Below are 24,690 nucleotides of genomic sequence, written 5' to 3' on the forward strand. Positions count from 1 at the left end.
CAGAACCTTGAGGTCCAGGGTTCCATTCTCATCAAGGAGATTTGGGATTTGAGTAGTTTTTCATCCGTTGTGATGATTTTTATGCTCCTCGGGCATGGCTTAACGTGTGTGGCATGTGGGCCTTTAAAAAAAGAAAAAAGAAAAAGAGAGTACAAACAAATAAATAAAAATTAATTAAAAAAGTGACGTAATTTTATAAGGACAATGCTAGAGACCCCCCAAAATTTAACCCTCAAAAGTCCCCAAATCTATGTGCCATTAAAATAACCATTGATTAAAAACACACATATAGGGCCCACTTCACATCCAATACTCCACATTAAATAGGGGACTTTTGAGGATCATATTTTGAGGGTCTCAAACATTATTCATTTTATAATGTCACGTACGACTTGAAGTGTCCAGCTAATCCCGGCTGGGAAACAAAACATCATGCACTGCCTTCTGTTTATTTGTTTGTGGCCGTACATTAATACCCACGTGGGAGTGGGCCCCATCCTAACCCAAATTCATGATTATAATTATATACTTACTCCCTAAATGGGGATGTAATTAAGAGAGTTAATCGTATCTCCCTCTGCAAAAGTGAATGCCAGCTCATCATCATTGTGAGGGCATATAAGTAATTGTGTATTTTTCAAATTGTCAGCAAAGGACAGGTGTCAAGTGCACGTGATTACCAAAGTAGGATGATTTATCGGGCACGTGACTTTCCAATGTAGCCGCAACAAAGTTTCTCACGGTCGCCGGTAGCGCGGAGAGAGAGTTTGAACTAGTGAAAGAAACAACAAACGTAAAGGAGCCAATGGCTGGTTTTGGACTCTTCAGACACGCTTTAACGGACTTCTTCTTTGTTCTTTTAATGGTTCCTAGTATCAGCAGGTCAGCCCCTCCCTCCCTCCCTCCCTCTCTCTCTCTCTCTCTCTCTCTCTCTCTCTCTCTCTCTCTCTTGTGTATTTGTGCAAAATGTAAGCTCTTTGATGCGTAATTCAATTTTCTTAGTTAACATCAATTTGGGCCAATCGAGTTGAATTATGATTAAAATTCTATGTTTGTCTCTTGGGTTTCTGATTTTTGTTTTATGTTGATGCTTGTTTGAGGAGTTACACTTGGTTTTTAAGAGGTAGAGTGGATCCATGTGTGGGTCAGCTTGTAATTTGCTTCTTGGATTCAATCAGAAGAAATTGACCAACTGGGTATCTGAGGGAACTTAGTAGGACTTTGTTCTGATTTTGCAATTCTAGAATTCCACAGTTATCTGAATTTCCTTAGTTTTATGGCATTTGAAAAACTTTGAAATTGAAGATGTTGTTTTAAGGCATAGTATGTTAAAAGCTGATTCTCGATGTTTGATTTCGATTACAGAATTGGATAAACCGGCTTCTTCAAATTTATCTCGACTAAAGTCTAAGTTTGTTAGAAAGAAAGGCCTTTGGCCTACGGATTGAGCTTACTCTAGTGGATTTACCCACCCAAGGTAAAATCTGATGTCTCCAATATTTTCGGAAGGGTTTTTTGGAAAAGTAGCACTTTTCAAAACTCATTTTTGAAATCTAACCCACTTTTTTAGAAACATGAAATCTAACACTTTTTTGAAAGGAATTGTCCCAAATACCCTTATTTCACATTGTTTCACTCAAAAATCATTTTCCCTTCCTACGACATCACTCTTCATTCTTTTTTCTCTGCATTCTTTTTTCTCTTCGTTCTTCTTTCACTTTGACGCTGTTAATCTACGATTTTTGCCTCATTCGACCGCCCCTCTGCACATGGTTATTCATGGGTATGTTTTATTTAATTTTGTATTTGTGATTCGAGTATGAGTTTTTCAATCTAGTAGTGCTTAGGGTTTCGAGTATTCATTCATTCGAGCAGTTTAGGGTACTTTGTGTGCTATGTTCGAGTATTTCATATTTGTTGTTTCGAGTCTTTTATTTTATTTGTTCGAGTATTTCATATTTGTTGTTCGAGTATTTTGTTGTATCTGTTCGAGTATTTCATATTTGTTGTTCGAGTATTTGGTTGTATCTGTTCGAGTATTTCAGATTTGTTGTTCGAGTATTTCAGTTTTTCAACTTTGACCGTCCGTAACTTTTGATCCACTCGTGTGTTTCCTTATTATAATATATTTCCGAGGACTGATTTTGAAGACCTATAAGTCAATTAGGGAAGGAGATCGAAAAGACGTCATTTTGAAGTCTAACGGAGTTAATAAGAGATGTGAAAATCATTTTTTTGTTATACATTTTCTTGTTCGAGTAAATGGTGTATATGTTCAAGTATTATAAATATTTGTTCGAGTAAATAGTTTATATGTTCGAGTATATAGTTTATCTATTCGAGTAATTGATGATATGTATTCGAGTAATTGTAATTATCTGTTCGAGTATTTGGATTTATAAAGTGTTTCTGAATGAATTTTACACTTTTCTTTTACAGAAATGGGTGATGTTGACATTGTTGTTATATACGGAGGAGACTGGAAATTTTCAGGAGGAATTTACAAATTCATTGGTGGTACTGGGAAATGTTTAGTAGTGAATGAGTCAATTTCCTATGAAGATTTTTTGGAGAAGATATACAAGATTACGGGAATTGATCGAACTTCGAATGAGGTGGTCATGAAATGTGTCTATAACACACATTTCCATTTGGAACGGTTGGTTGTTAGCAATGATGATAACTATTTACTCGAACAGTCAGAGATATTTACTCGAACCAAATATAGTATTACTCGAACATAAAAACTATTTACTCGAACAAATATTTATAATACTTGAACATATACACCATTTACTCGAACAAGAAAATGTATAAAAAAAAATATTCTTCACATCTCTTATTAACTCAGTTAGACTTCAAAACGACATCTTTTCGATCTTCTTCCCGAAGTCTTGCAGGTCTTCAAAATCAGTCCTCGGAAACATATTATAATAAGAAAACACACGAGCGGATCAAAAGTTACGGACGGTCAAAACTGAAAAACTGAAACACTCGAACAATAAATCTGAAATACTCGAACAGATACAACAAAATATTCGAATACATATCATCAATTACTTGAACAGATAAACTATATACTCGAACATATAAACTATTTACTTGAACAAATATTTGTAATACTCGAACATATACACCATTTACTCGAACAAGAAAATGTATAACAAAAAAAATGTTCTTTCTTATTAACTTCGTTAGACTTCAAAACGACTCCTTTTCGATCTCCTTTCGAATTTCAACTGGGGTAAACCATAGATTGACTTTTAGGTCTTCAAAATCAGTCTTCAGAAACATATTATAATAAGGAAACACAAGAGCGGATCAAAAGTTACGAACGGTCAAAGTTGGAAAACTGAAATACTCGAACATATAAAACAAAATACTCGAACAACAAATCTGAAATACTCGAACAATAAAACGAAATACTCGAACAGATACAACAAAATACTCGAAATTGGACTCCTACTTAAACTAGAATTAAAAAATTGGAAACATAAAACGTGCAGAAACTTAATAACTCAGTTGGACTACAAAACGATGTCTTTTTATTCTCTTTCCCAATCTCAACCGGGTTTATCCCCGTTGACTTTTAAATACTCGAACAAGAATTTTAAATACTCGAACAAGAATTACATGTATTTGTTCAAGTAATTACATATATTTGTTCGAGTGTTTGCCTTTGTATGTTCGAGTACTTACATGCTGCACTTTTCAGTAGTGAACTTCACAAATCCAAACTCCTTTGACTTGCCACTCACATGATCAAAGAAGTACAAAGCCAAAGAGACCTTCCACGAATGAGTGACAAACCGATAGCCATCTGGGGAAGGTGAGAGCACGTGAGAGAGGCAAGCAACTATTTGAACAAATATATGTAAATACTCGAACAGATAAACAATTTACTCGAACTTTTGTATAAAGTTGGAACTCGACATAACCTCCTCAGAGGCTCAAACCCTAAATAACCTATTCGAAAGAAGCCTTAAACTGCTTGAATGAATACTCGAAATCCTAGGCACTACTAGATTGAAAAACTCAAACCCTAACCATTGCTAACTCGAACCACAAATATAACATTAATTAATACATACCATGAAATATTAGGTGCAGAGGGGCGATTGAATGAGGCAAAAATCGTAGATTAACAGCATCTTTGAGGATGAAAACTATCGGAGCGAAGCGTAGCGTTGAATACGATGGAAAATGGTGTCGAGGAAACATAACGAAAGTGAAAAGAAGAACAATGTGAAAGGAGATGTCGCAAGAAGGGTTTGGGTTTTAAGGGAATAAGGGTATTTGTGACAATTCCTTTCAAAAAAGTGTTAGATTTCATGTTTTTAAAAAAGTGGGTTAGTTTTCCAAATTCGTTTTTCAAGGGTGTTAGTTTTCCAAAAAACCCTTTTCGGAAAACTCAAAATTTTAATTTGCAATTTTTTTCTCAACTCCAATTAAAACAGTTTATACAGATGGTGGTGGAGAATAATAGGGCTCACTCGCATTCTCAGTAAATATGGGATTCAACACCTCATATCACCCTCATATACATCTGAGCATGTGGGTTCTGCGGAAATGAAACATCGTCATATTGTTGAAACGGGCCTTTGTCTTCTCCACCAAGCACCCTTGCCCTAGCATTTCTGGTCTTATGCCTTTCAAACCGCCACCTATCTCATAAATAGGATGCCCAACTTTGTTCTTCATTTTGATACACCTTATCACAAACTTTTCCATCATCATCCGAGCTATGGCAATTTAAAAATCTTTGATTGCTTATGCTATCCTTGGCTACTACCCTACACCAAACACAAACTTGAACCTCGTTCACGGCCGTGTATATTTCTTGGGTACTCTCTTCCCAATCATGTTTACTGCTGTTATGATCCATCCAATAGTCAAGTCTTTGTTTCTCGGCATGTTGTCTTTGCAGAAAGCATCTTTCCCTTTCAACACAATTCATCTACCGTACTCACTAAGTCATCTCCCCATCTCCATAAATTCTTTTCACACTATCATGAGTCAAATCCCATCACACCTATCACCAATGTGTCCCATGATGCCTCTCCTGTTCTAGTTACTCCCAACATCATCTCCTCCTCTAATTCTGGTCAGCCACTGCCCAATCCCCCTCTAGCTTCTCTATCTCGTGATTCGTCACTTTCTACAGATCATACTACTCATCACCAGCGTCAAGATGCTCCCAGCTTGGCACCTCCACAGGTAAGTCCTTCTCCAACCTTTTAACACTTCACCCACACACAAACCAAAGCATCCTGAACTCATCTCCTCAACCCATCTTGAACTCATCTCCCTTACCCACCATCCTTCTCCGCCACGCATGGTCACTCGAGCCCAGAACAATATTTACAAACCAAAAAGGCCTCTCTCTCCAAACTTCACTCACTGCCCTCACTGCCCCCACTAGAGTCACTGAGTCCGAACCTTCCACTTTCAACCAAGTTGTCAAATCCCAATGTTGGCGCCATGCCATGTCCGATGAATTTCAAGCCCTTATCCGAAATAAGACTTGGTCTGTCGTTCCATCTACACACACAAAAAATATTGTTGGCTGTAAATGGGTTTACAAAATCGAGAAGAATCCCGATGGATCAATTGCTCGTTACAAGGCTAGTCTTGTGACCAAGGGCTTTCATCAACGTTCGGGCATTGATTTCCATGAAACATTTAGTCCAGTTGTTAAACCTACCACCAAACGTTTGGTTCTCAGTATAGCGGTCTCTCATGGTTGGGATTTGAAGCAATTAGATGTTAACAATGCATTTTTGCAGGGAACTCTTACTGATGATGTTTATATGCAGCAACTACAAGGCTTTATTAGTTCTTAGTTTCGTCATCATGTTTGTAAATTGCACAAGGCTATCTATGGCCTCAAACAGGCACCCCATCCTTGGTATACTGAACTACAAACATTCTTGCTTGCCAATGGGTTCACAAATTCGAAGTGTGATGCATCCCTCTTCATTTGCCGTGCGTCCACCTATATTCTATATGTACTGGTTTATGTGGATGATATCATCCTCATAGGCACTAGTCCATAAGCAATTTAGGTTGTTATTCAGCTCCTTTCCAATCGGTTTTCTCTCAAAGACCTTGGAGACCTTCATTATTTCTTGGGCATTGAAGCACAATGAACTCCTCACGATTTGCTCCTTACTCAACAAAAGTACACTTGAATCTTCTTGTTAAAGCTAACATGCACCAAGCTAAAGAGGTATCTACTCCTATGTCATCATCTGAGTCATTACTCTTGATTAATGGGTCTCCTTCTCATGACCTTACGCAATACTATCGAGTTCTTGGTTCCCTTTAGTATCTATTCCTTACTCGCCTAGATATCTCATTTGCAGTTAATAAATTGGCACGGTTCATGCATTAACCTACTACTCAGCATTGGCTTGCTGTCAAACGAGTCCTTCGCTACTTGAAAGGTACGTCTCATTATGGCCTGTTTATCTCCAAAGTCAATTCCATTGCTTTTCAAGCATTTGCGGATGTCGATTGGGCCAGCGATGTTGAGTCCTATGCATCTACTTCCGCCAATGTTGTTTACTTTGGTACTCACCCGATCAGTTGGAGCTCAAAAAAAAAACTACTGTTGCTCGATCCTCCACGGAAGCTGAATATCGGGCCATAGCCTCTGCCAAAGCTGAGTTAAACTAGCTCACTCATTTGCTCACTGAACTTGGCCTCACCTTGCTCAAGCCACCTATAGTTTATTGTGAAAATGTTGGTGCTACTTATATGTGCTCCAATCTTGTGTTTCACTCTCGTATGAAGCACATAGCACTTGATTTCCATTTCGTATGTGACCAAGTGGCCGAACGTACTCTTCGGGTTTCTCATGTGCATTATGTGGATCAACTTGCTGACTCCCTCACCAAGCCACTTGCTCGCAAGCTCTTCATTGATCATCGGTTCAAGCTTTGAGTCTTACCTAGACACCTACGCTTGCGGGAGAATGATAGAGATAATTCTGGTACTGAAAGAGGAGCTAATTCCGGTGCAACAATCACAACATGATATGGTTATATTTTGATTTATTCTATGTAATATTCATTTGTAATTATCCCATTATTACCGTGATTCATTTTCCATGTTTGTTAAGAAACTCGTCACACGTGCATGTATATATGATTGATTCATATAGTCAATACTATTACACAAGATTTCATACAAACCGTAGAATTCTTCAATAATATATTTCTTGAGGACCAAAAAGTTGTTAAGGATAGTTGTTATAGTGCACTCTATTTTTTACTAAGGACATCTCATTAACCTTTTAAAAATACATTAGAATGAGATGTACTAAGTTAAAAATGGGGTGCATATAGTGTTTATCTAGTTATGATCCTAAATTGTAAACTTTGAAACGATGCGTTTTGAGGTTAGTAATTAGTTTGTGGTTTTACACGTGTAACGTTTGTATTGGCCAAGCTATCATGAGATCGCTTAATCAGTTACTATAAATATTGGCTACAGTGTTGTATGAGGTACGAATGAATTGAATACGAAAACCTTCTTCCAACTTCCTCTGTAATTCTCCATTTCCTCCATTTATAACCTCTGTGCTAGGTCAAGGATGTCAGAGGCTTAGCAGAGGTTATCAATGGAGGAAATGGAGAATTACAAAGGTTATGGTGATATTGTCACTACTAGGCATGTTGTGCTAGAATCACCAATACCCACAATTCAATAGCACCAAATTTGATTGACTAAATCAATTAATCCATCCCAAGTATGCAGAGAATCAATCAATCAACAATATCCAAGTAAATCAAAGTAGTAAAGATACGAGACAAGCGATATACGAGGTTCAACACAATCTTGCCTACTCCTCGGGCAGCAGAGAATTAAATTTCACTAGATGGAGAATATTACAAACCAAAAAAGACTACTCAATACAAGTAGAAAAAGCGCACTTTAGATGCTATCTTGTTCCTACAAACTCTCTACAAGAAACCCACTTACTCACAAGACAATCGGAACCCCAAAAGAAGATCTCTTGGATCCCACCACTCTTTCTCAAGTGTTTTCCATTTGTAAGTGTTCTCTCTCTATTTTTCTCTCAAGACGGCGCCCCAAAACCATGTTGAACGAAGTTCGGCCGAAAACCCTTGTAAAATTACAATTTATAGAAATTGGCCACGTCAGATCCCGATCGATCGAATTGGGTCTCGATCAATCGGGAATTGCTACTGGTATTAAAAAAAAATCTAGACATAGGTGTCCGGACGGCACCCATAGGTGGCCGGACACCACCCACCAAAAAAACACCAAAGAAGGAGCCAATTTCCACAGGGTGGATCACACGCAGAGAACTAGGGAGGAAGTTAGAAGAGACAAATCTCCTAGACGGGAAAATATTGAAAAACAAACATGCGCTGACCTATCAATATTTGTTCTTGTGGTTCTAATTACATATATCAATTTATCAAGTAACTCCCTTCACACGCAATTGCGTATCGACCATGCAACTTCACGCTCCACGAGTGTCATGCTCACATTATCATTGCAATAAGCCAGTCAATTTCTTAGTGTTTTTCTTTTTATTATTTTCTAAAAAAATAGTCATAATTGTATACTTTTCTATGTAAATCCTTAGTTTCAAGGAATGCCTCTTATCTTCAAAGATGATGGGTACACGTACGGCTCAAGTGGGAGGGGAGGTTACTATATATATTTTCTGATACAATCTCCTACCCTTCACACATGCAACGAAGTCCAAACATGTTGAGCCAACTAAACTATGAGAAATATCAAATTCCCGGAACAATTTTAGCCATTCCAGTCCTGATTTTTTCACTGTTATGGATATTCTTGATCAAGAGACCAGGATCCAAAATCGCTCCTTTACCACCAGGTCCTCGAGGATTCCCAATAATCGGGTAAATTCCTTTTCTGGGTAGCCATCTCCATCACACATTCACAAAATTGGCACAAACTTATGGCCCCATCTACAAGCTCAAGCTCGGGAACAAACTAGGCGTTGTGATTAGCTCTCCATCACTTGCAAAAGAAGTGGTTCGTGCCAAAGACTCAATCTTTGCGAATCGAGATCCACCAATCTCAGTCAAAGTTGCTGTCTTTGGTGGAAACGACGTTGCCTGGTCACCTTACGGTCCAGATTGGATAAAGATGCGCAAGGTGTTTGTGAGAGAGATGTTGAGCAATACAAGTCTTGACGCTTGTTACAGTTTAAGAAAACAAGAGGTGGAGAAGAGTATAAAGAATGTTCATGACAAAGCAGGTGAGTGTCTGGATTTTGGTGAATTGGCTTTTGTGACTTTAATTAATACTATCATGAAGATGCTGTGGGGAGGAACATTACAAGGAGAGCAGGGGACTAAACTCAGAGAGGAGTTTCGGAAGGCTGTGGCGGAAATCATGGTGATAACGGGGGAGCCAAATGTTTCGGATTATTTTCCCGTTCTTGCAGGATTGGATTTGCAGGGTGTAGAGAGGAGAGCCAGAAAAATAGGGGTTTGCATGGAAGAAATTGTTAATTCTATAATCAAGCAACATAGGAGCTCCAATATTGCTGTGAAAGAAGATGGAGTAGGAAATAAGAAAGGGAGGGATTTCTTGCAAATTGTGCTAGAGCTTCAAGAACGTGACGATCCTGCTACATCAATTACCATGAACCAAGCTAAGGGCTTGCTCTTGGTACGTTGAATTCCTTTATCATATCATTTTTTAGTAGTAGGTCAACTTATTATCTCCAAGCAGAGTTTGTTCTTCTCACAATCGTTTGATCAGTGAGGTTCTTTGAATTTATAATTGTTTGCAAATATTGTTTGTGATCATGGTCCATTTGGTAGTATAAGTGTATATTGATGGTACCTCCTCCTATACTGTGTGGCTCGCAGGACGTTGTTACTGCTGCAACAGACACAACATCAACCAAGGTAATAAATTGGCAGTTTCCACTATCTGCCATCTTGGGTCTAGCACGAGAATGTGTGCTGGGCTGGAACTCAGCTATTGTCAACCGAGCCATTATTTGTTGGTATAAAGCCAACCACCCTGAATGGAAACTATCTAATCTTTTACAAAAAGGCTTGACTCTAGTCTTCCATGGGACTTTCTTTCTTTACATTGATGGAGTGTGTATATTCTTTGTTAGGCTTCATTGTACGAACTACGAAGACCTTCTTCTTTTCTTTTCTTTTTCATTTTGATAATTATGGTCTTATGAAGACTTCAAACCAATTAAACTTAATTTCATTGGGAATCAACTAGTGATCACCATCATTTTGTATTAAATTATAGAAGATGACCTTGTTGGGTTGTCAATTGTCGGTTCCCAGCATCTGCTGTAAAAGTTTTACGACAGATCACACTGCAGTTGAAACCAACGATCAGATTTAATTTGATTCAATCTAATGGCTGATAGTTTAAATGCCTAAAAATACTCTATTTAATTTTCTCTTTCTATTCCCACACAGAGAGAAGCTTTCCTTTCCCATTGCTCTCTATCCGGTCCGATGATCAACGCCTTCTCTCTCATCAAATGACTCGTAGCCAAGAAATCGACAAGGAAACCAAGCCAACCACCACCAGTGGCAGCAGTGGAGGGACTTCCATGAGAGTGATGCCAAATTGCTTAAATAGAACAAGTGAAGGGAGCCAAGAAATCGACAAGGAAACACCTAGGCCTCGCCTTCTCCCTATTTTATTTTCTTCAACAAAATTTTTTTCGAACTTCCTGAACGACTCGCGAAATCATCTATGATTTTCGGTTTGAGAATTATGCTTCTTTAGTGGTAAAAAATTGAGATCTGCAATTCAATCCAATGGAAGTAGTCACCACATCAGCTCCGATTGCTCCACTCCAACAAGCAGCAACATTAATGACCATTTCTTTCTAGTTCTGGTTTTTTTTTTTTTAGTTTATTAGTATCAATGGCCATTTCTTTGTAAATTTGTGCACTAATGGAACTGATTTGGGATTTGGTTGCAATGATATTGTGAGGAGCTTGGTTTAAAGTTATTGGGTGTGGCTAATTTGGCGCAAATATGAGTTGTTGGATAGGTGTTCGATGAAATGTTTCAACGATCCATGCCCCTTGAACTCCAACTGCAAATCTGAGTTATAGTGAGAGGAATAAAATAAAGAATTTTTGGACTTTTATAATTTCAGCCATTAGATTGAATGAGATCAAATCTGTCCATTGATTGTAATTACGGTGTGGTCTGCTGTAAAATTTTTACAGCAGACCCCGGGCACCCTCAATTGTCAAGTGTAGTTAGCATACAAATTATAATCTTGTCCTAAAATCATAGCTAGTTTGAAATATGTGTTGGTTCACATCTACTCCAAATTTACCAAATAAGTTGGGAGTCTCATGGTATAATTTTACATATTGAAATGCCCTATTGATCTGTAGGGATGTCTAAAAAAAATTGAATCAATTCGAATCAACCGTCAAATCGATCGATTAGTCAATCTCCGTTAATTTTATAATGTCAGGTACGACTTTGAGTGTCCAGCTAATCCCCGCTGGGAAACAAAACATCATGCACTGCCTTCTTGTTTTTGTTTGTGGCTGACTGTACATGCATTCTAGTACAATGTCATCATCCGTTTATATATAATACCCACGTGGGAGTGGGCCCCACACTAACCCAAAAATCGTGATTATAATTATATACTACTCTATCTGAATGGATCTAATTAAGAGAGGTAATCGTATCTCCACCTGGAAGTGAATGCCAGCTCATCATGCATTGTGAGGGCATATAAGTAATTGTGTATTTGCCAAATTGTCAGTAAATGACAGGTGTCAAGTGCACGTGATTACCAAAGTAGGATGACTTATGGGGCACGTGACTTTCCAATGTAGCCGCAAAAAACAGGTTCTCACGGTCGCCGGTAGCGCGGAGAGAAAGTTTGAACTAGTGAAGAAACAACAAACATAAAGGAGCCAATGGCTGGTTTTGGACTCTTCATACACGCTTTAACGGACTTCTTCTTTGTTCTTTTAATGGTTCCTAGTATCAGCAGGTCAGCCCCCCTCTCTCTCTCTCTCGCTCTATTGTGTAGTTGTGCAAAAATGTAAGCTCTTTGATGCGTAATTTAATTTTCTTAGTTAACAACAAGATGAAAACTTTGTAGGTCTTCTGGGTTTCAATTTGGAGTTGAATTATGATTAAAATTCTAGGTTTATCTCTTGGGTTTCTGACTTTTGTTTTATGTTCGTGCTTGTTTGAGGAGTTACACTTAGTTTTTCGAGGTTTTTAAGAGGTAGAGTGGATCCATGTGTGGGTGAGCTTGTAATTTGTTTCTTGGATTCAATCAGAAGAAATTGACCAACTGGGTATACGAGGGAACTTTGTAGGATTTTCTCTGATTTTAAAATTCTATGCACCTAAAAAAGTTACTCTAGAATTCCATAGTTTTATCATTTATGCTATTAGAAAGACTGTGAATTGAAGATGTTGTTTAGGGCATTGTATGTCAAAAGCTGATTCTCGATGTTTGATTTCAATAACAGAATTGGATAAACCGGCTTCTTCAAATTTATCTCGACTAAAGTCTAAATTTCTTAGAAAGAAAGGCCTTTGGCCTACGGATTGAGCTTACTCTAGTGGATTGCTATAATCACCCAATATATGGTATCCAATGATGCTGAAACTCGTGGCTGAAGGTTGCATTGGTGGTTTTCCTTACAAGTGTTTCAGTCTGCTAGCATGGATGTAGCTGGCAGTGACAACAATAGTCATCCTTGGACGAGAGTTTGCAATTGTTACAAAGTTTCAATCCTCAAGGACACACTATTGGACTGCACCCATATTGCAGATCTGAGAGATCAGTATGTTCTTGGAGAGCAGTTGGGATGGGGCCAATTTGGTGTGATAAGAACATGCTCTGATAAGTTCACCGGTGAGATTCTGGCTTGCAAATCAATTACAAAAGACAGGCTGGTCACGCCAGAAGATGTGCGCAGTGTTAAGCTTGAGATTGAGATAATGATTAGGTTGTCTGGACACCCAAATGTTGTGAATCTCAAGGCAGTTTATGAGGATGATGATTATGTGCATCTATTAATGGAGTTGTGTGCTGGTGGGGAGCTTTTTCACCGTCTTGAAAAGCATGGAAGGTTCTCGGAATATGATGCTGGGGTTATCTTTAGGCAACTAATGCAAGTTGTTCTGTATTGTCATGAGAAAGGCATTGTTCATAGAGATTTGAAGCCGGAAAACATTCTCTTAGCTAACAAATCTTTGTTATCACCAATCAAGTTGGCAGATTTCGGTCTTGCAACTTACATCAAACCAGGTAAATGTTTTACATTTCTTTCGGTTGAGGTTTGTAAAGTTTTTTGTGGCCAATAATTCGAGTTTTGACTAAAGTTGTTGGCACATGGTCTTGGCACTGGCAGGGGGAAATTTACATGGAACTGTTGGAAGTCCATTTTATATAGCTCCTGAAGTACTGGCAGGAGATTACAATCAGGCTGCTGATGTGTGGAGTGCTGGTGTTATTCTTTACATTCTTCTCAGTGGGATGCCTCCATTCTGGGGGAAGACTAAGTCAAGGATCTTTGATTCTGTCAGGGCTGCAGACCTGCAGTTTCCTTCTGATCCTTGGGATAAAATATCAGCATCCGCCAAAGACTTGATCACCGGAATGCTTTGTGTGGATCCTTCAAAGAGACTTACCGCTGCTCAGGTTCTAGGTATGTCAATGCCACATGCATTTGTACCATAGATATTTCATCCTAGAAGATTCAAAAACTGTTTCTAAATATAAAGAGTACACTGGTGATCATACAATGAGCAGAATACTTGGTGAGTCCAGGATAGAAGCAGCGATAGCTAGAACAAACAAGGTTTATCTTTGCTAGGTTCATCAAGGCCATTAGATTGGTAAAGAAGTAGTTGCTAAGTGAGGCCTTCATGCCTACTGCCTAGCACTTTGATACTTAGATTCATCTCTTGTATGTTATTATATACAGAGTGGTGCCTCATCCACACCTTCTCCCCTCCCAACCCTACCTCACATGCACAGGAAGAAGGTTTATGAAAAGTTCCTCTAATTTGCAAAAGATAAGAATTCTCATTTATTTGTAATCAGCCATTTTTGGACTCATCTATAAGACTTCATAAGTCACACCAGCTTTGATTGACAACAGGGTTAAGCATTTAGTTGCAAATAGTTCATCAGTCCAAAGATGGATTTTGTTCCTCTGGTCCCACCCTTTGAAAATCACAGAGTAGTGTTCACGTTCGGCTTGAGTATTGGGCAGCTATGTTCAGAATGTGAGTTCTGCGACTGAAGAGTCCTCCTCAAAGCAAAATGGCTGAGGGTTGGACTTCATCCAAACTTTCTTTTATGGTGAATGTACTTTTACGGGAGCGGTTTCGCTTTTGGCCCCCTAGTTTGATACTTTGATCCTTTTTCCAAGTTAAATGACTTGGCTGCTGTCTTTTACAGCTCACTCCTGGATGGTGGATTGTAAACAAGCAGCTCAAGAACCATACAGGCAGGACATACTTGAGTGCAGACAGCTAGAAGTTGGTGGAGGTTCTTTCTCTACCCCACTTATTTCTAGGAATCGGGACTATAGCTTCAGTTATGGATCACCGGCAACTGGTGAAAGTCAGCAGGGGCAATATCCTACATTTACGTGCAAGTCGTCATTTTCTTCTTCTTTCCTAGTTGACAACAGCACTCCTTGCCCATCACCTGGAGGTTTTTCTTTTAGCAATTGTGGCAGCTCAGACACAACAAAATTCTCATACCCAATTCCCTCGATGCCTAGCTTCAACTTCTTCAGCCCATGCTCTGCAGCTGATCAAGAAAGTATTTCCTTAAGATATAATGCCAACTTATCAGCAGTGGAAACAATCCCTGGAGGTATATTTTTTTCCTTATGTTCCTTGTAAGAATAAAAGGCGAATAATGTACCAGAATATCTATTGAAAAAAAAAACCTAACGTAGCTCTTTCTTGTTGCCCAATGCAGAATCAAGCCTGGAAAAGCTATTAATTCTGCAAGATTTTGCACCTCCTTTAAAAGGTGAGACAGGAGAGATGGATCACGGGACAGCAGCTCGTAGGGGAGGGAATAATGGGTCTCGGGTATCAGGAATCCATGGCAAGAGAAATCACACCATTGGACTTGGTGAACGCGATCACCTGGATATAATAGTGACAGAATCAATTATCCGCTGGGCATCGTGCACACATATCCCGACTGCCCCATCGCTTAGATTATCACTCGTCTTCTAACCGTAGACATTGTCGGTATTTGGCCAGATACGGATGGATTGTGCTATTTTGATTGACAATTGAGGATTGTAAGTGCAGACCAAGGCAGTTGACTGTACACTTTCATGTGTGAAAATTAGTTAACGTCCTTATTGTAACCTGGCATATTGTATCTCTTTGTGCTTCATGGCATGGCGTCTGACCATGGATTAGCTATTGTAGTTTTGTTTGATATTTTATTGCAGTATTTCGACATCCTTTTCGTACGAAACGTTGTACGACCTCTAAAAATTATGATGAAACTTATTTGCATCCCATTATTTATTGACTACATCTTATTCTAAATAAATTTCAGTTAAAATTATAACAATTATGAGTTCACCTCATTTTTATACTTTTATCAAATTTTGCAAACTGTGTATCTCATAATTTTAACTGTTGGATCTCATAAACGGCTGAGATTAAAAAAAATTAAAAAACAAAACAAAAAAAATAATCTCTTCATTGTAACCCTAGATTTGGTCCTCTTCTTGCCAGCAATTCACCTGTGTAATCTGAAGCAGGCAACCATGAAACTCAAGAAATGTCACCAGTTATCATGTCTGGTACTGTGATGAGCGTCGTTATAGCGAGGCTGGCATCCCGAGGACAAATTGCTTATTCGTTTGTAGCAAATGTTGTGGAGCAGTCAATCGACACAATTAGAACGGTATTCCCCAATCATCCCAAGAATGTTGCTTTGCTTTTAACCTCTCTCTTTTTCCTTCTTCATTGCAGAATCACTTCATTTGTCACTCCTGATAACACAATACATGTTGTATCATTTACTGGGGAGAAGCAAGCCATAGATAAATACAACGAGTCATTGATGAAGGCTTACAGATCCAGTGTTCAAGAGGGCTTAGCTGCTGGTTGGAGTCTTGGAGCAGTAACATTCATCATATTTTCTAGTAACATCCATGCTTGAGTACATTTGCTGCTGGAAAAGCTACCTCTACATCAACACAAGTTGCTGCCAACCCTCTCAACAACCAAATCAACGACCATGAGTGTTCCTCATCTTTCATCGCCTATGCCCATGACTCCGTCGAAGTTTCCAACCAAGAAACCGTGGAAGAATCGTCCATTGATTTGGAAGAGAAGCTCTGTGGATGAGAGTGAAGAGGGAAAGGAAAGAGAATGACAGAAAGAGGAGGAAAACAGTAAAGTCCGAAGGGGGTGTATATAGATCAAGTTTTTAATGTTTTTTGGAATGTACTCAATAAAAGGTGGGATGCAAATACGGTTCATCAAAATCATAGATGTACATCACATTTTTCATTTTCATATGGCATAAGAAAACATTTATCTAGCCTGCTCTGAGAACTACAAAAACCAACTCAATCAATACCTGAAAAAGGCCATTTTCTTGTATCAAATTAAACTTTCTCAGAGGGAAGCTGAATATTAACAAACGTAGAGGAGCATTTCTTGCACTAAATCAAAAATGAAATTTGCTTTCAACACCCTCAACGAGGTACAGCAAAGGTTATGTAAATTATTCTCCGATGAGCATCTCTGAGATTCCGACAAATCAGACATGTTTTTCACAAATCAACGACTCGGACCTAAGCTTAAACGATGATCAATGCAACAGTAACTCTCATCTCATGCAAGGTACTAACAAAACAAGCCTATAAAACCCCGAATGCAATAACAAGGATGGTACAATTCGTGTTCAATAATGGAGCCAATCACGCAACCAACTCTGAATGATCATCCAACTCATAAAGGGATTCTAGTTTATACTTTTGATAGCTTCATAAAAAAATTTCACTCCTCTCATATGGTACAAGTACTGCTGCCTCCTGGACCATAATTTCATGCAGCCTAACATCCAGAAAATTTCCCTCCGATTATTTTCGGTCCCCACCCCACCTAATGAAACTTTTCTGTCTAGCTTCATATCAAAGACATGGCATGGAGATATCTCAGTGAATAAATTATATGGAAAAAAATGGCTTTCATCCAAGAGTAATTAACATTTGTCCGATTTCAATGTTACATGATGTTGCACTGATAGATACTTATCATGATGCAGGTGCATATTCTTGGATGGCAGTTGCAAGCTTATTTGTATCCTCCTCAGTTTTTGTCCTAATCAAGAAAGTACGTGCCACAACATTGTCATTGCCACCATTATCATCCTGCAACAGACAATTATCATCATAACTCACATGATTCCTAATGAACAATTTCAGCATAAATGACTCATTTTGATCCATCATTTCAACAATTCAGATCATCAGATTCCTAATCTGAAGTAAAAATATGTGTACACAGAGACAAACATACACTGACACACATACATAATATGTCATTTTAGAAGCTCATAAAACTCAATGAGACAAAAAATGATCCAAGAAATTTGAAAGGAAATCCCCAATGCCTAAAAGTACAGTCTAAAGCACCTTGTATCAATTTTAAAAAGTGAGAAATTTTGATGATTTCTAATATCGGGTTTTTAACCAAGGATGCATTGCTATGTATCAAAAAACATATTTCCTGTCATTGCCAAACAACCAAAATTATAAGACTGAAAAATTCAGCCCTTTACCAAAGTATGAAATATGGCCACGAGGGAATTCTTCTGTAATCTTGTCTTTATTCCTGAATACAGCAAAGCATTAAGCAACAACTTTCCCACCTGTCATGAGTAAAAGATTAAAAGATTACATGAGTAACAACTCCAGTAAAAGTTACCCTAAAAAGGCTTTGACTGACCAGATAAATGATTCTATGAATGTGGGATTCTAACAGGAAATACAAGTCACCTATAACTATTTTCGCTAAAGAAGAAATCTAGATTACCAGAGGAAAGAATCAGGAAACTTGTCACCACTCACCAGCAACAGTTCATATTCGAATATTCATTTTAAATTCCTAATAGAAACATTATGATCTCCATCCACTAAGGGAAATTTTACCATTGACACCATTTTCACCACACAGCATCATAAACTAATCTTTTTTTTATGTCCTATTCATTATTATTATTAGTAGCGCGGGAGGGGACTTGAACCTTGCCTTGATTGAAATCTCAAGGAGTCTGCAACCACTAGGACAAGCTCCTTGTTTTACCACATGTTAATTACTTATTGTTCTTTGATGGAAAATACATCAAGTTACAAGAAAAGTGAAAATGCCATATCAGTTCACTCATCGGGAAAATTGTTAGGACTCCATGGACATTTGAGGCCTAACTAATTGGTCTCGTAAAAGCCAAACAACAATTGACGAAAAATATAAATATGCTTCACACTCTAAAACCTAACACCAACACTCCAAAAGGCATAAAATAAATATTAACTTTTTACCATATCAAGTTTTTGCATGATTAAATTCTATGCTGTTGGCAAAGGTTTACATGGAACTTACATCATTTCGAACCAGAATGGTCGGGTTGGATTCTTTTGTGCCCTTGCTAACTCCCTCCTTGCATTTTATGGAAAGCTGACCTGTGCCTTTATCTTTCCATGTGTCTTTATCCGTTGGGTCACTCGACTGGACATATCAAGAGTAAAAAGAAAACACAGAAGTGACCATTACATAAGTGGGAACAAACAAAGTATTACAGCTCAGCACTTGGCAGATACATCTAATTATTACTAAATAAAAGAAGGATGCAAAAGTATAAGTGGATTAGGTGAAAGAAAATTGGAATTCAAGTCACAATAGCACAGCAACAGCAAGCCCTTTAAGTTGAAACGGAACTCACCTTGAGTTCATGGGCCCTATATCATCATCCCCAAAATCTAAGCCAAACAATTTGCAGTCAACAACATAAATCGATAAGTAAAATTGATCTCAGGTGTGAGCAGAACAATTCATTTCTTCACCGGCTCACTAGCAAAATTGGCTGTTTAGGATGGGGAATACGAATAGCCCACCACAAAAAAAATATTTCGGGAATATGGGTATTCCTTAAACCCAGTGGCAATAGGTGTGGGTATGGAGAAACTCTTCCATGCCCACGCATGATGGGGGATGGTTGAGGGGCACCCTACCCATTATTCCATTAATCATCCCCAATTAACCCAAAGACAACAAATGCAGTGCTTATTATTCAGTACTGACAAACAGATTTAAGGATACGAAAGAAACAACATTAACCTTCAGAACAATCTCATGAAATGTATCACATAGAGATGGGGATGGACAAAAGAAAAACTAATTTTCACTTCAATGTAATGTTTATGCAAAATCTAAAGCATAATTTAATGATTCTTCAATGCAGGTAAAATACACGTAATGCAATAAACAACAAGCACGCAACACCAAGTCACACTAGAATTGTGTAAGTATAAGTAACTCAACTCCAAGTGTGTGGTATAGCAATCAGATATATTAATGTTTGAGTAAAAGGTGCCACTTACAGCCATAAAAAGCAATAATTAATATATCTGTATGAGCTACTTACATATAAAGTTTTCATTTTTCAGAAACAAATACCTTGACATAGAGCTTGCATTTAACTTCATGGACAACAATAATGCCCTTTTCTTCAGCCTTCTTTACAGATGGGCTGCTTGGCCGCTGCAAATCATTTTCTGATGAAGAAAAGTGTAATAACTTATAATTATCAAAATAAAAGTGTAATGTCATCATATACCTACATGGGACTAAAGCATGCCATGAAGAGCTATTTGAAGAATACACAGTCAGTAGAAATACAGTTCTGTAGATGTCGATAATAGTAGTTCGACAAGTGGTACACATACTGAAAACAACAAAAGTTGTTTTTTCCCTTTTTCACGAGAAAAGAGACGAAGGAGCAATCAATTTCTAAGAGCATCTAAGAGACCTTCAAGTTGCGAAGAAACAAAAATAATAAAACCAAATGTTTGGTGATTCAGGGAACGCATAAGTCTGAAAGTCAAGAAGGAGCTGCGTAAGTCACTTATGACTTAACAACAAGCTTATCCCTTCGTATGACTACTATCGTTTGACTAAATAAAAAGAAACCAGCTGTGAAGAGTAGCCCATATGCTTCATCAGCAAATAGTAGCAAGCTTGTGCACATTTGGGCTAATCACAAACACACTGAACATAGAAAACAAGCTACATACTTGTTTTCAAACAACTAATGACAGAAGGATTTCAATACTAAGAATAGAAAGCATATTCCACTATCTTACCATCCTCGCCATCAATTGATGCATTAGTGTTTACAGGAACAGAGCTTGTACCTCCTGCAATGCAAAAAGCAAAAGTAGGACGTCAGAAAGCAGACAAACTGAATAACATTATAATGCTCAAAAACCAAGCGTTGATAGAGCTTTACGGGTTTCTATGCAACCTTCTTAACCTATTTCTTTTGCTCAATTTTTTTCCACTTCAGGCATCAAGATGCACATGGAATACAAACTACCCAATGAACATATGTACAGTGAGATGGATTCGATTAGCAGCACGCGCAAGGAAGCTCATCACTGATATTTAATACTTACAAACCTTCAGATTCAAAATTTCTGATCATGAACAATTCCATAGCTTTACCCTAGTATTCAAAGGCAAATATGGTGTGGATGTTGAATTTCCTCTAAAAATCTACCAACAAAACAGTCCATTATTATTCTATAAAGTTGAGAACTTGATGACATAAACACATATTCCTACATGAGCTTGGCACGCAATTTCAGCATTTAGATAAATTTACTTCATTCTCCCTACCCTATGTTACAGGGTTACTATCTTCAAGTAAAAATATACAAGTTCCATTTGTTTGAGACTTTAATAAACTATTGAATTAAGAAAAAATAATATCTACTGAATAAGACAGGTATTTGACTATTAAATAATGTGGCGGAGCTTACCATTGTTGGAGAATACTCCAGAGCTCTGACTAAAAGAGAATAATCCAGAGCTTTGAGTACTGGGGAATGTTTCAGAGCTTTGATTGTTGTTACTGGAGGAAAATCCAAAGCTCTGATTGTTGGAGAACAACTCCGAGCTTTGACTGTTCGAGAATAATCCAGTGCTTTGAGTATAGGACAACCCCCCTGAGCTTTGACCATTGGAGAGCAATCCTGAACTTAGACCGTTTGAGAACCCTTCAGAGGTTTGATTGTTTGAGAACAACCCGAAGCTTTGACTGTTAGGAAACAAGCCAGAACTTTTACTGTTGGAGAACAATCCAGAGCTTTGACTGTAGGAAAACGATCCGGCACTCTGACTGTTTGAGGATGTTCCAGAACTTTGGCTGCTGGAGAACACTCCAGAGCTCCATGAAGCTGTAAAGCTTGCATTGCTACTCACTGGAGTATACCCACTTTTCTCCTTAACTATGGTCGTTTCCTTATTTGTAGTTTCAGCCACAAGCTTTTTTCCACTAATAAGAGATTCAGATGCAGTCAATGTTCCTGCTTTAGCTGTATTTGCTTTAGCTGTATTTGCTTTGAGCCAGCTAACAATGTCACTGAACTCATTCTGTAATAAAAGATGATAAGCAAAAAAAACTCAATTTGCAACACTGACATGGTTTCTAATCACAGCTTCGAATGCAACTAAGTAACACACAAGTCAGATATCCTTGACATGAGACTCATTGATGTCACTCAAGGGAAGTGAGAGCAAACCTACTTACCAGCCTCTTCCAGATCTGCAGCGTCTAGTTTGACAAACCATAAAAAAGATACACCCAAAAAAGGAAATCTGACTTGAGAAGTAAAGTACTTAAACAATGAAGTATCCAGCCTATGATGTCCGAAGAAGGTTAGGTATAGCAAACTTCCAAAACCGATAAGGAATTACCTTAAGAAAGCTTTTCGTCATACTATTTTTGTAAAGCATGGAACCCGTTCAAAACTGGGCCATACTGAACAACCCCTAGATAGTAAACACCCATATACTTTGAAAGCTTAAGAAAATCTTTTAGTCAAATTGTTGCAAGCAAAATCAGAGCTTCATTGATTTCTAGAAAAAAATAATGTAAACATGATTGCAAAAGAACCACATGATATTCCATCTAATCTGATATAATGAACTGCCCCCCTCGATTTTCAACCTTTAGTAACAATAACATAACTCCCAGTATACATCAATATCATCGTCATCATTATCATCAAAGTCTTTATCTCAAACAATATTGGGATCATCTAAATGAACCCATATGAAAAATGAGTGAGTATCCATCATATGCACATAGTGAGATTTGCAAAAGCATAATGTACATGTGCATAGGTGTATTACAAAAAGAATAATAACCCCTAGACTTTATGCATAAAAGCAATATAAGGATAATGGTAGAGTATTATCCCAAGTAAACTTGAAGTTATCAGGTATTACCATAATGTTAGAAGCATGAGCAAGGTAGTCTCGAACACCATCTTCCCATAGTTCATCAGGATGATTCGTCAATTGCATTTGCACCCAACTATTAACAAAAAAATAATAGAAAGCATCACTTGAGAGCAAGGATGACATATGTAAGATTTTATTAACTCAAGGACAAGGCAAGTGCATGACAATTGTAAGAGGGAAAAAAACATCAATTTCATTCTAAAAACTGTCAAACAAGATAATATAAGACCAAAAAATGCTAATTAACTGAAATTGTAGAACGCTAGAACATAATAATAGTGAAATGTCAAAACTACATAGCAAAATTCAGTTGCCACTGGACATGAGAGAGAGGTTTTCAAGATAAAAAGGTGGACCTTGCAAATTGGGTATTGAGAGCTCTGACATGCTGTCGAGACAATTCAGCTCGTTGCACATCCAACACTGGTGCTACCAATGACTGTTGTTGGGATGGTTCTGCCCTATGAACATCAAAAAGAGAACCCGCCAATATTCTTTTGTTGTTGAGCTGCATTGCATTAAAATCAAAACATAATAAGCCTCTCCACAAAATGACTGACACAAAAAAACACATTTAAACAGCAATGTAACAGAGAACACAACAGGTACGTAACTTCTCATCATAATTTTGACATCAAAGATCACCAAGACCCGTCTTTGAGTTTACCGAAATCCAAAAGAACACCTCAAATGTCACTCTTCCATGGTGGTCATGGTGAAAGCCACAATATTGTTTACAGCTCCTAATGTCTCCAAGAAGTTAAATCACCATTAAAAAGGATCCATTAGAGAATTCTCTAATTATTGATGAAAGTGCATTCTACCTCTCCCTCGCTCTCCCTAGTAAATTCTGCTCTAACTTTCACATGAAGGACAATTAATAAGAAAATCCACAAAAGCCCATATATACTGCCCAAATCAAAGCAAATTTTCAAAAGAAATTAATTCCGAACCCTTGTTACTAGCAAACCTAATTTATCATAAGAAGCTTCTTCTTCTTTACAAAGTCCAAATCTTGCTCAAATTCAAAATGCATAGGCAATCCGTAAAATGAGTAACAAGTAAAGCCTACACCTACGTAAGTAACGTAACACCAAACAAGAACGGACGCAAGCTCTCCCAGGCAATGATGTAACACCTATAGGTCAGTTTAATCAAATTTAGACACAGTAGTGATTTAGGACTTGAAAATTAAGTGAACAGAAGCTCTGAATCAGGCCTTTTCAAGCAATAACGAATTGACGATGAACCCTCACCTCCCGTCCCCTCCCCTCCCCAACAAAAGGAAAAGAACAAATTTAAAAACTTACAACTGTATCGTTCCCGTCCTGCACAGACTTTGATGCAGCGAACCGTTTCGTTCCCCTCATGATTCCGGTGGCTCCTACTGTTATGGAAAAGCTGCTAGAAAGCTAAAATTTAGGGTTTTCCCCTTTCGTTTCAGGCTATCAGAAAGAAGACTCTTTCTTTCATTCGCCTTTTTCACTTCGATGCGGAGATTTTTTAATTTTTCCGATTTGGAGTAATTGATGACCGAACGATCAGGTGGGGAAATAACATTTGAGTGGGACCGTTGGATCTCACTCCCGAATGAGACCAAAGTATGGGCCCAGATTCAATGAATTAATAGTCAAAATCTCCAAGGCCTGCTGACACAGCCCGTTCTCAAAGAGCCCACCAATAGACAACGACAAAGTGGTTCAATGTTTTAGCGTTGGATTGCCATAACAAATGCGTGGTCCCCATATTTGGTCTGTTTGCATTAGATTTCGAGTGGGTAAAGTTTGTGCGCATGGTTGGTGCATATGTGATAATTCTTCTAATATTTAGAGACCCAAATATAACTTTTATTTTACCTTCAATCAATCAATATGAAGTGTTGAATGTTAAAAAAACCTAATCAATGACTATTTTATATGACACATAAATTTTAGATATGTACAATTTTCTTTTATAATATTTTACTATTTTATTCTTACAATAAGAGCATCCACAATGAGAGGCATTTCAAACACTTAAAATGTGATTTTCTTGATAAGTTAAGCACTACATTCATACAATGGAAAAAAAAAATGACACTTCAAAACATCTCCAAAATTTGTCCGTCCTCCATTTTTG

General features: G+C 37.9%; 2 protein-coding genes, 1 long non-coding RNA gene and 1 pseudogene across 4 annotated transcripts; 3 read left to right on the forward strand and 1 right to left on the reverse strand.

The window, feature by feature from the left end:
- Positions 1–723: 723 nt before the first annotated feature.
- On the forward strand, positions 724–7,169 carry LOC119986552. Its single transcript, XR_005465284.1, has 3 exons — positions 724–882; positions 1,366–1,477; positions 4,458–7,169. It is a non-coding gene; the product is annotated as an uncharacterized LOC119986552 (long non-coding RNA).
- Positions 7,170–7,390: 221 nt separating this feature from the next.
- Positions 7,391–10,196, forward strand: LOC119986812 (annotated as a pseudogene).
- Positions 10,197–11,919: 1,723 nt separating this feature from the next.
- On the forward strand, positions 11,920–15,562 carry LOC119986550 (calcium-dependent protein kinase 26). Of its 2 annotated transcripts, none has more exons than XM_038831159.1 (5): positions 11,920–12,022; positions 12,513–13,297; positions 13,401–13,697; positions 14,456–14,878; positions 14,987–15,562. In XM_038831159.1, exons 2-5 carry the CDS (start codon positions 12,709–12,711, stop codon positions 15,250–15,252), a joined length of 1,575 nt encoding a protein of 524 aa, XP_038687087.1. In that variant the 5' UTR covers positions 11,920–12,022; positions 12,513–12,708; the 3' UTR covers positions 15,253–15,562. The 2 variants fall into 2 exon arrangements, with proteins under 2 accessions (XP_038687087.1, XP_038687088.1); XM_038831160.1 differs by lacking the exon at positions 11,920–12,022 and adding an exon at positions 12,052–12,073.
- Positions 15,563–16,967: 1,405 nt separating this feature from the next.
- Positions 16,968–24,088, reverse strand: LOC119986551. The gene is made up of 9 exons (XM_038831161.1): positions 23,883–24,088; positions 22,929–23,080; positions 22,558–22,645; positions 21,087–21,699; positions 20,409–20,462; positions 19,723–19,820; positions 18,649–18,774; positions 17,828–17,917; positions 16,968–17,417 (listed from the first exon to the last, which is right to left on the reverse strand). Exons 1-9 carry the CDS (start codon positions 23,940–23,942, stop codon positions 17,301–17,303), a joined length of 1,398 nt encoding a protein of 465 aa, XP_038687089.1. The 5' UTR covers positions 23,943–24,088; the 3' UTR covers positions 16,968–17,300.
- Between the last annotated feature and the right edge of the window lie 602 nt (positions 24,089–24,690).

This window comes from Tripterygium wilfordii, chromosome 20 (genome assembly GCF_013401445.1).
Source record: "Tripterygium wilfordii isolate XIE 37 chromosome 20, ASM1340144v1, whole genome shotgun sequence".
Taxonomy (NCBI): Eukaryota; Viridiplantae; Streptophyta; class Magnoliopsida; order Celastrales; family Celastraceae; genus Tripterygium; species Tripterygium wilfordii.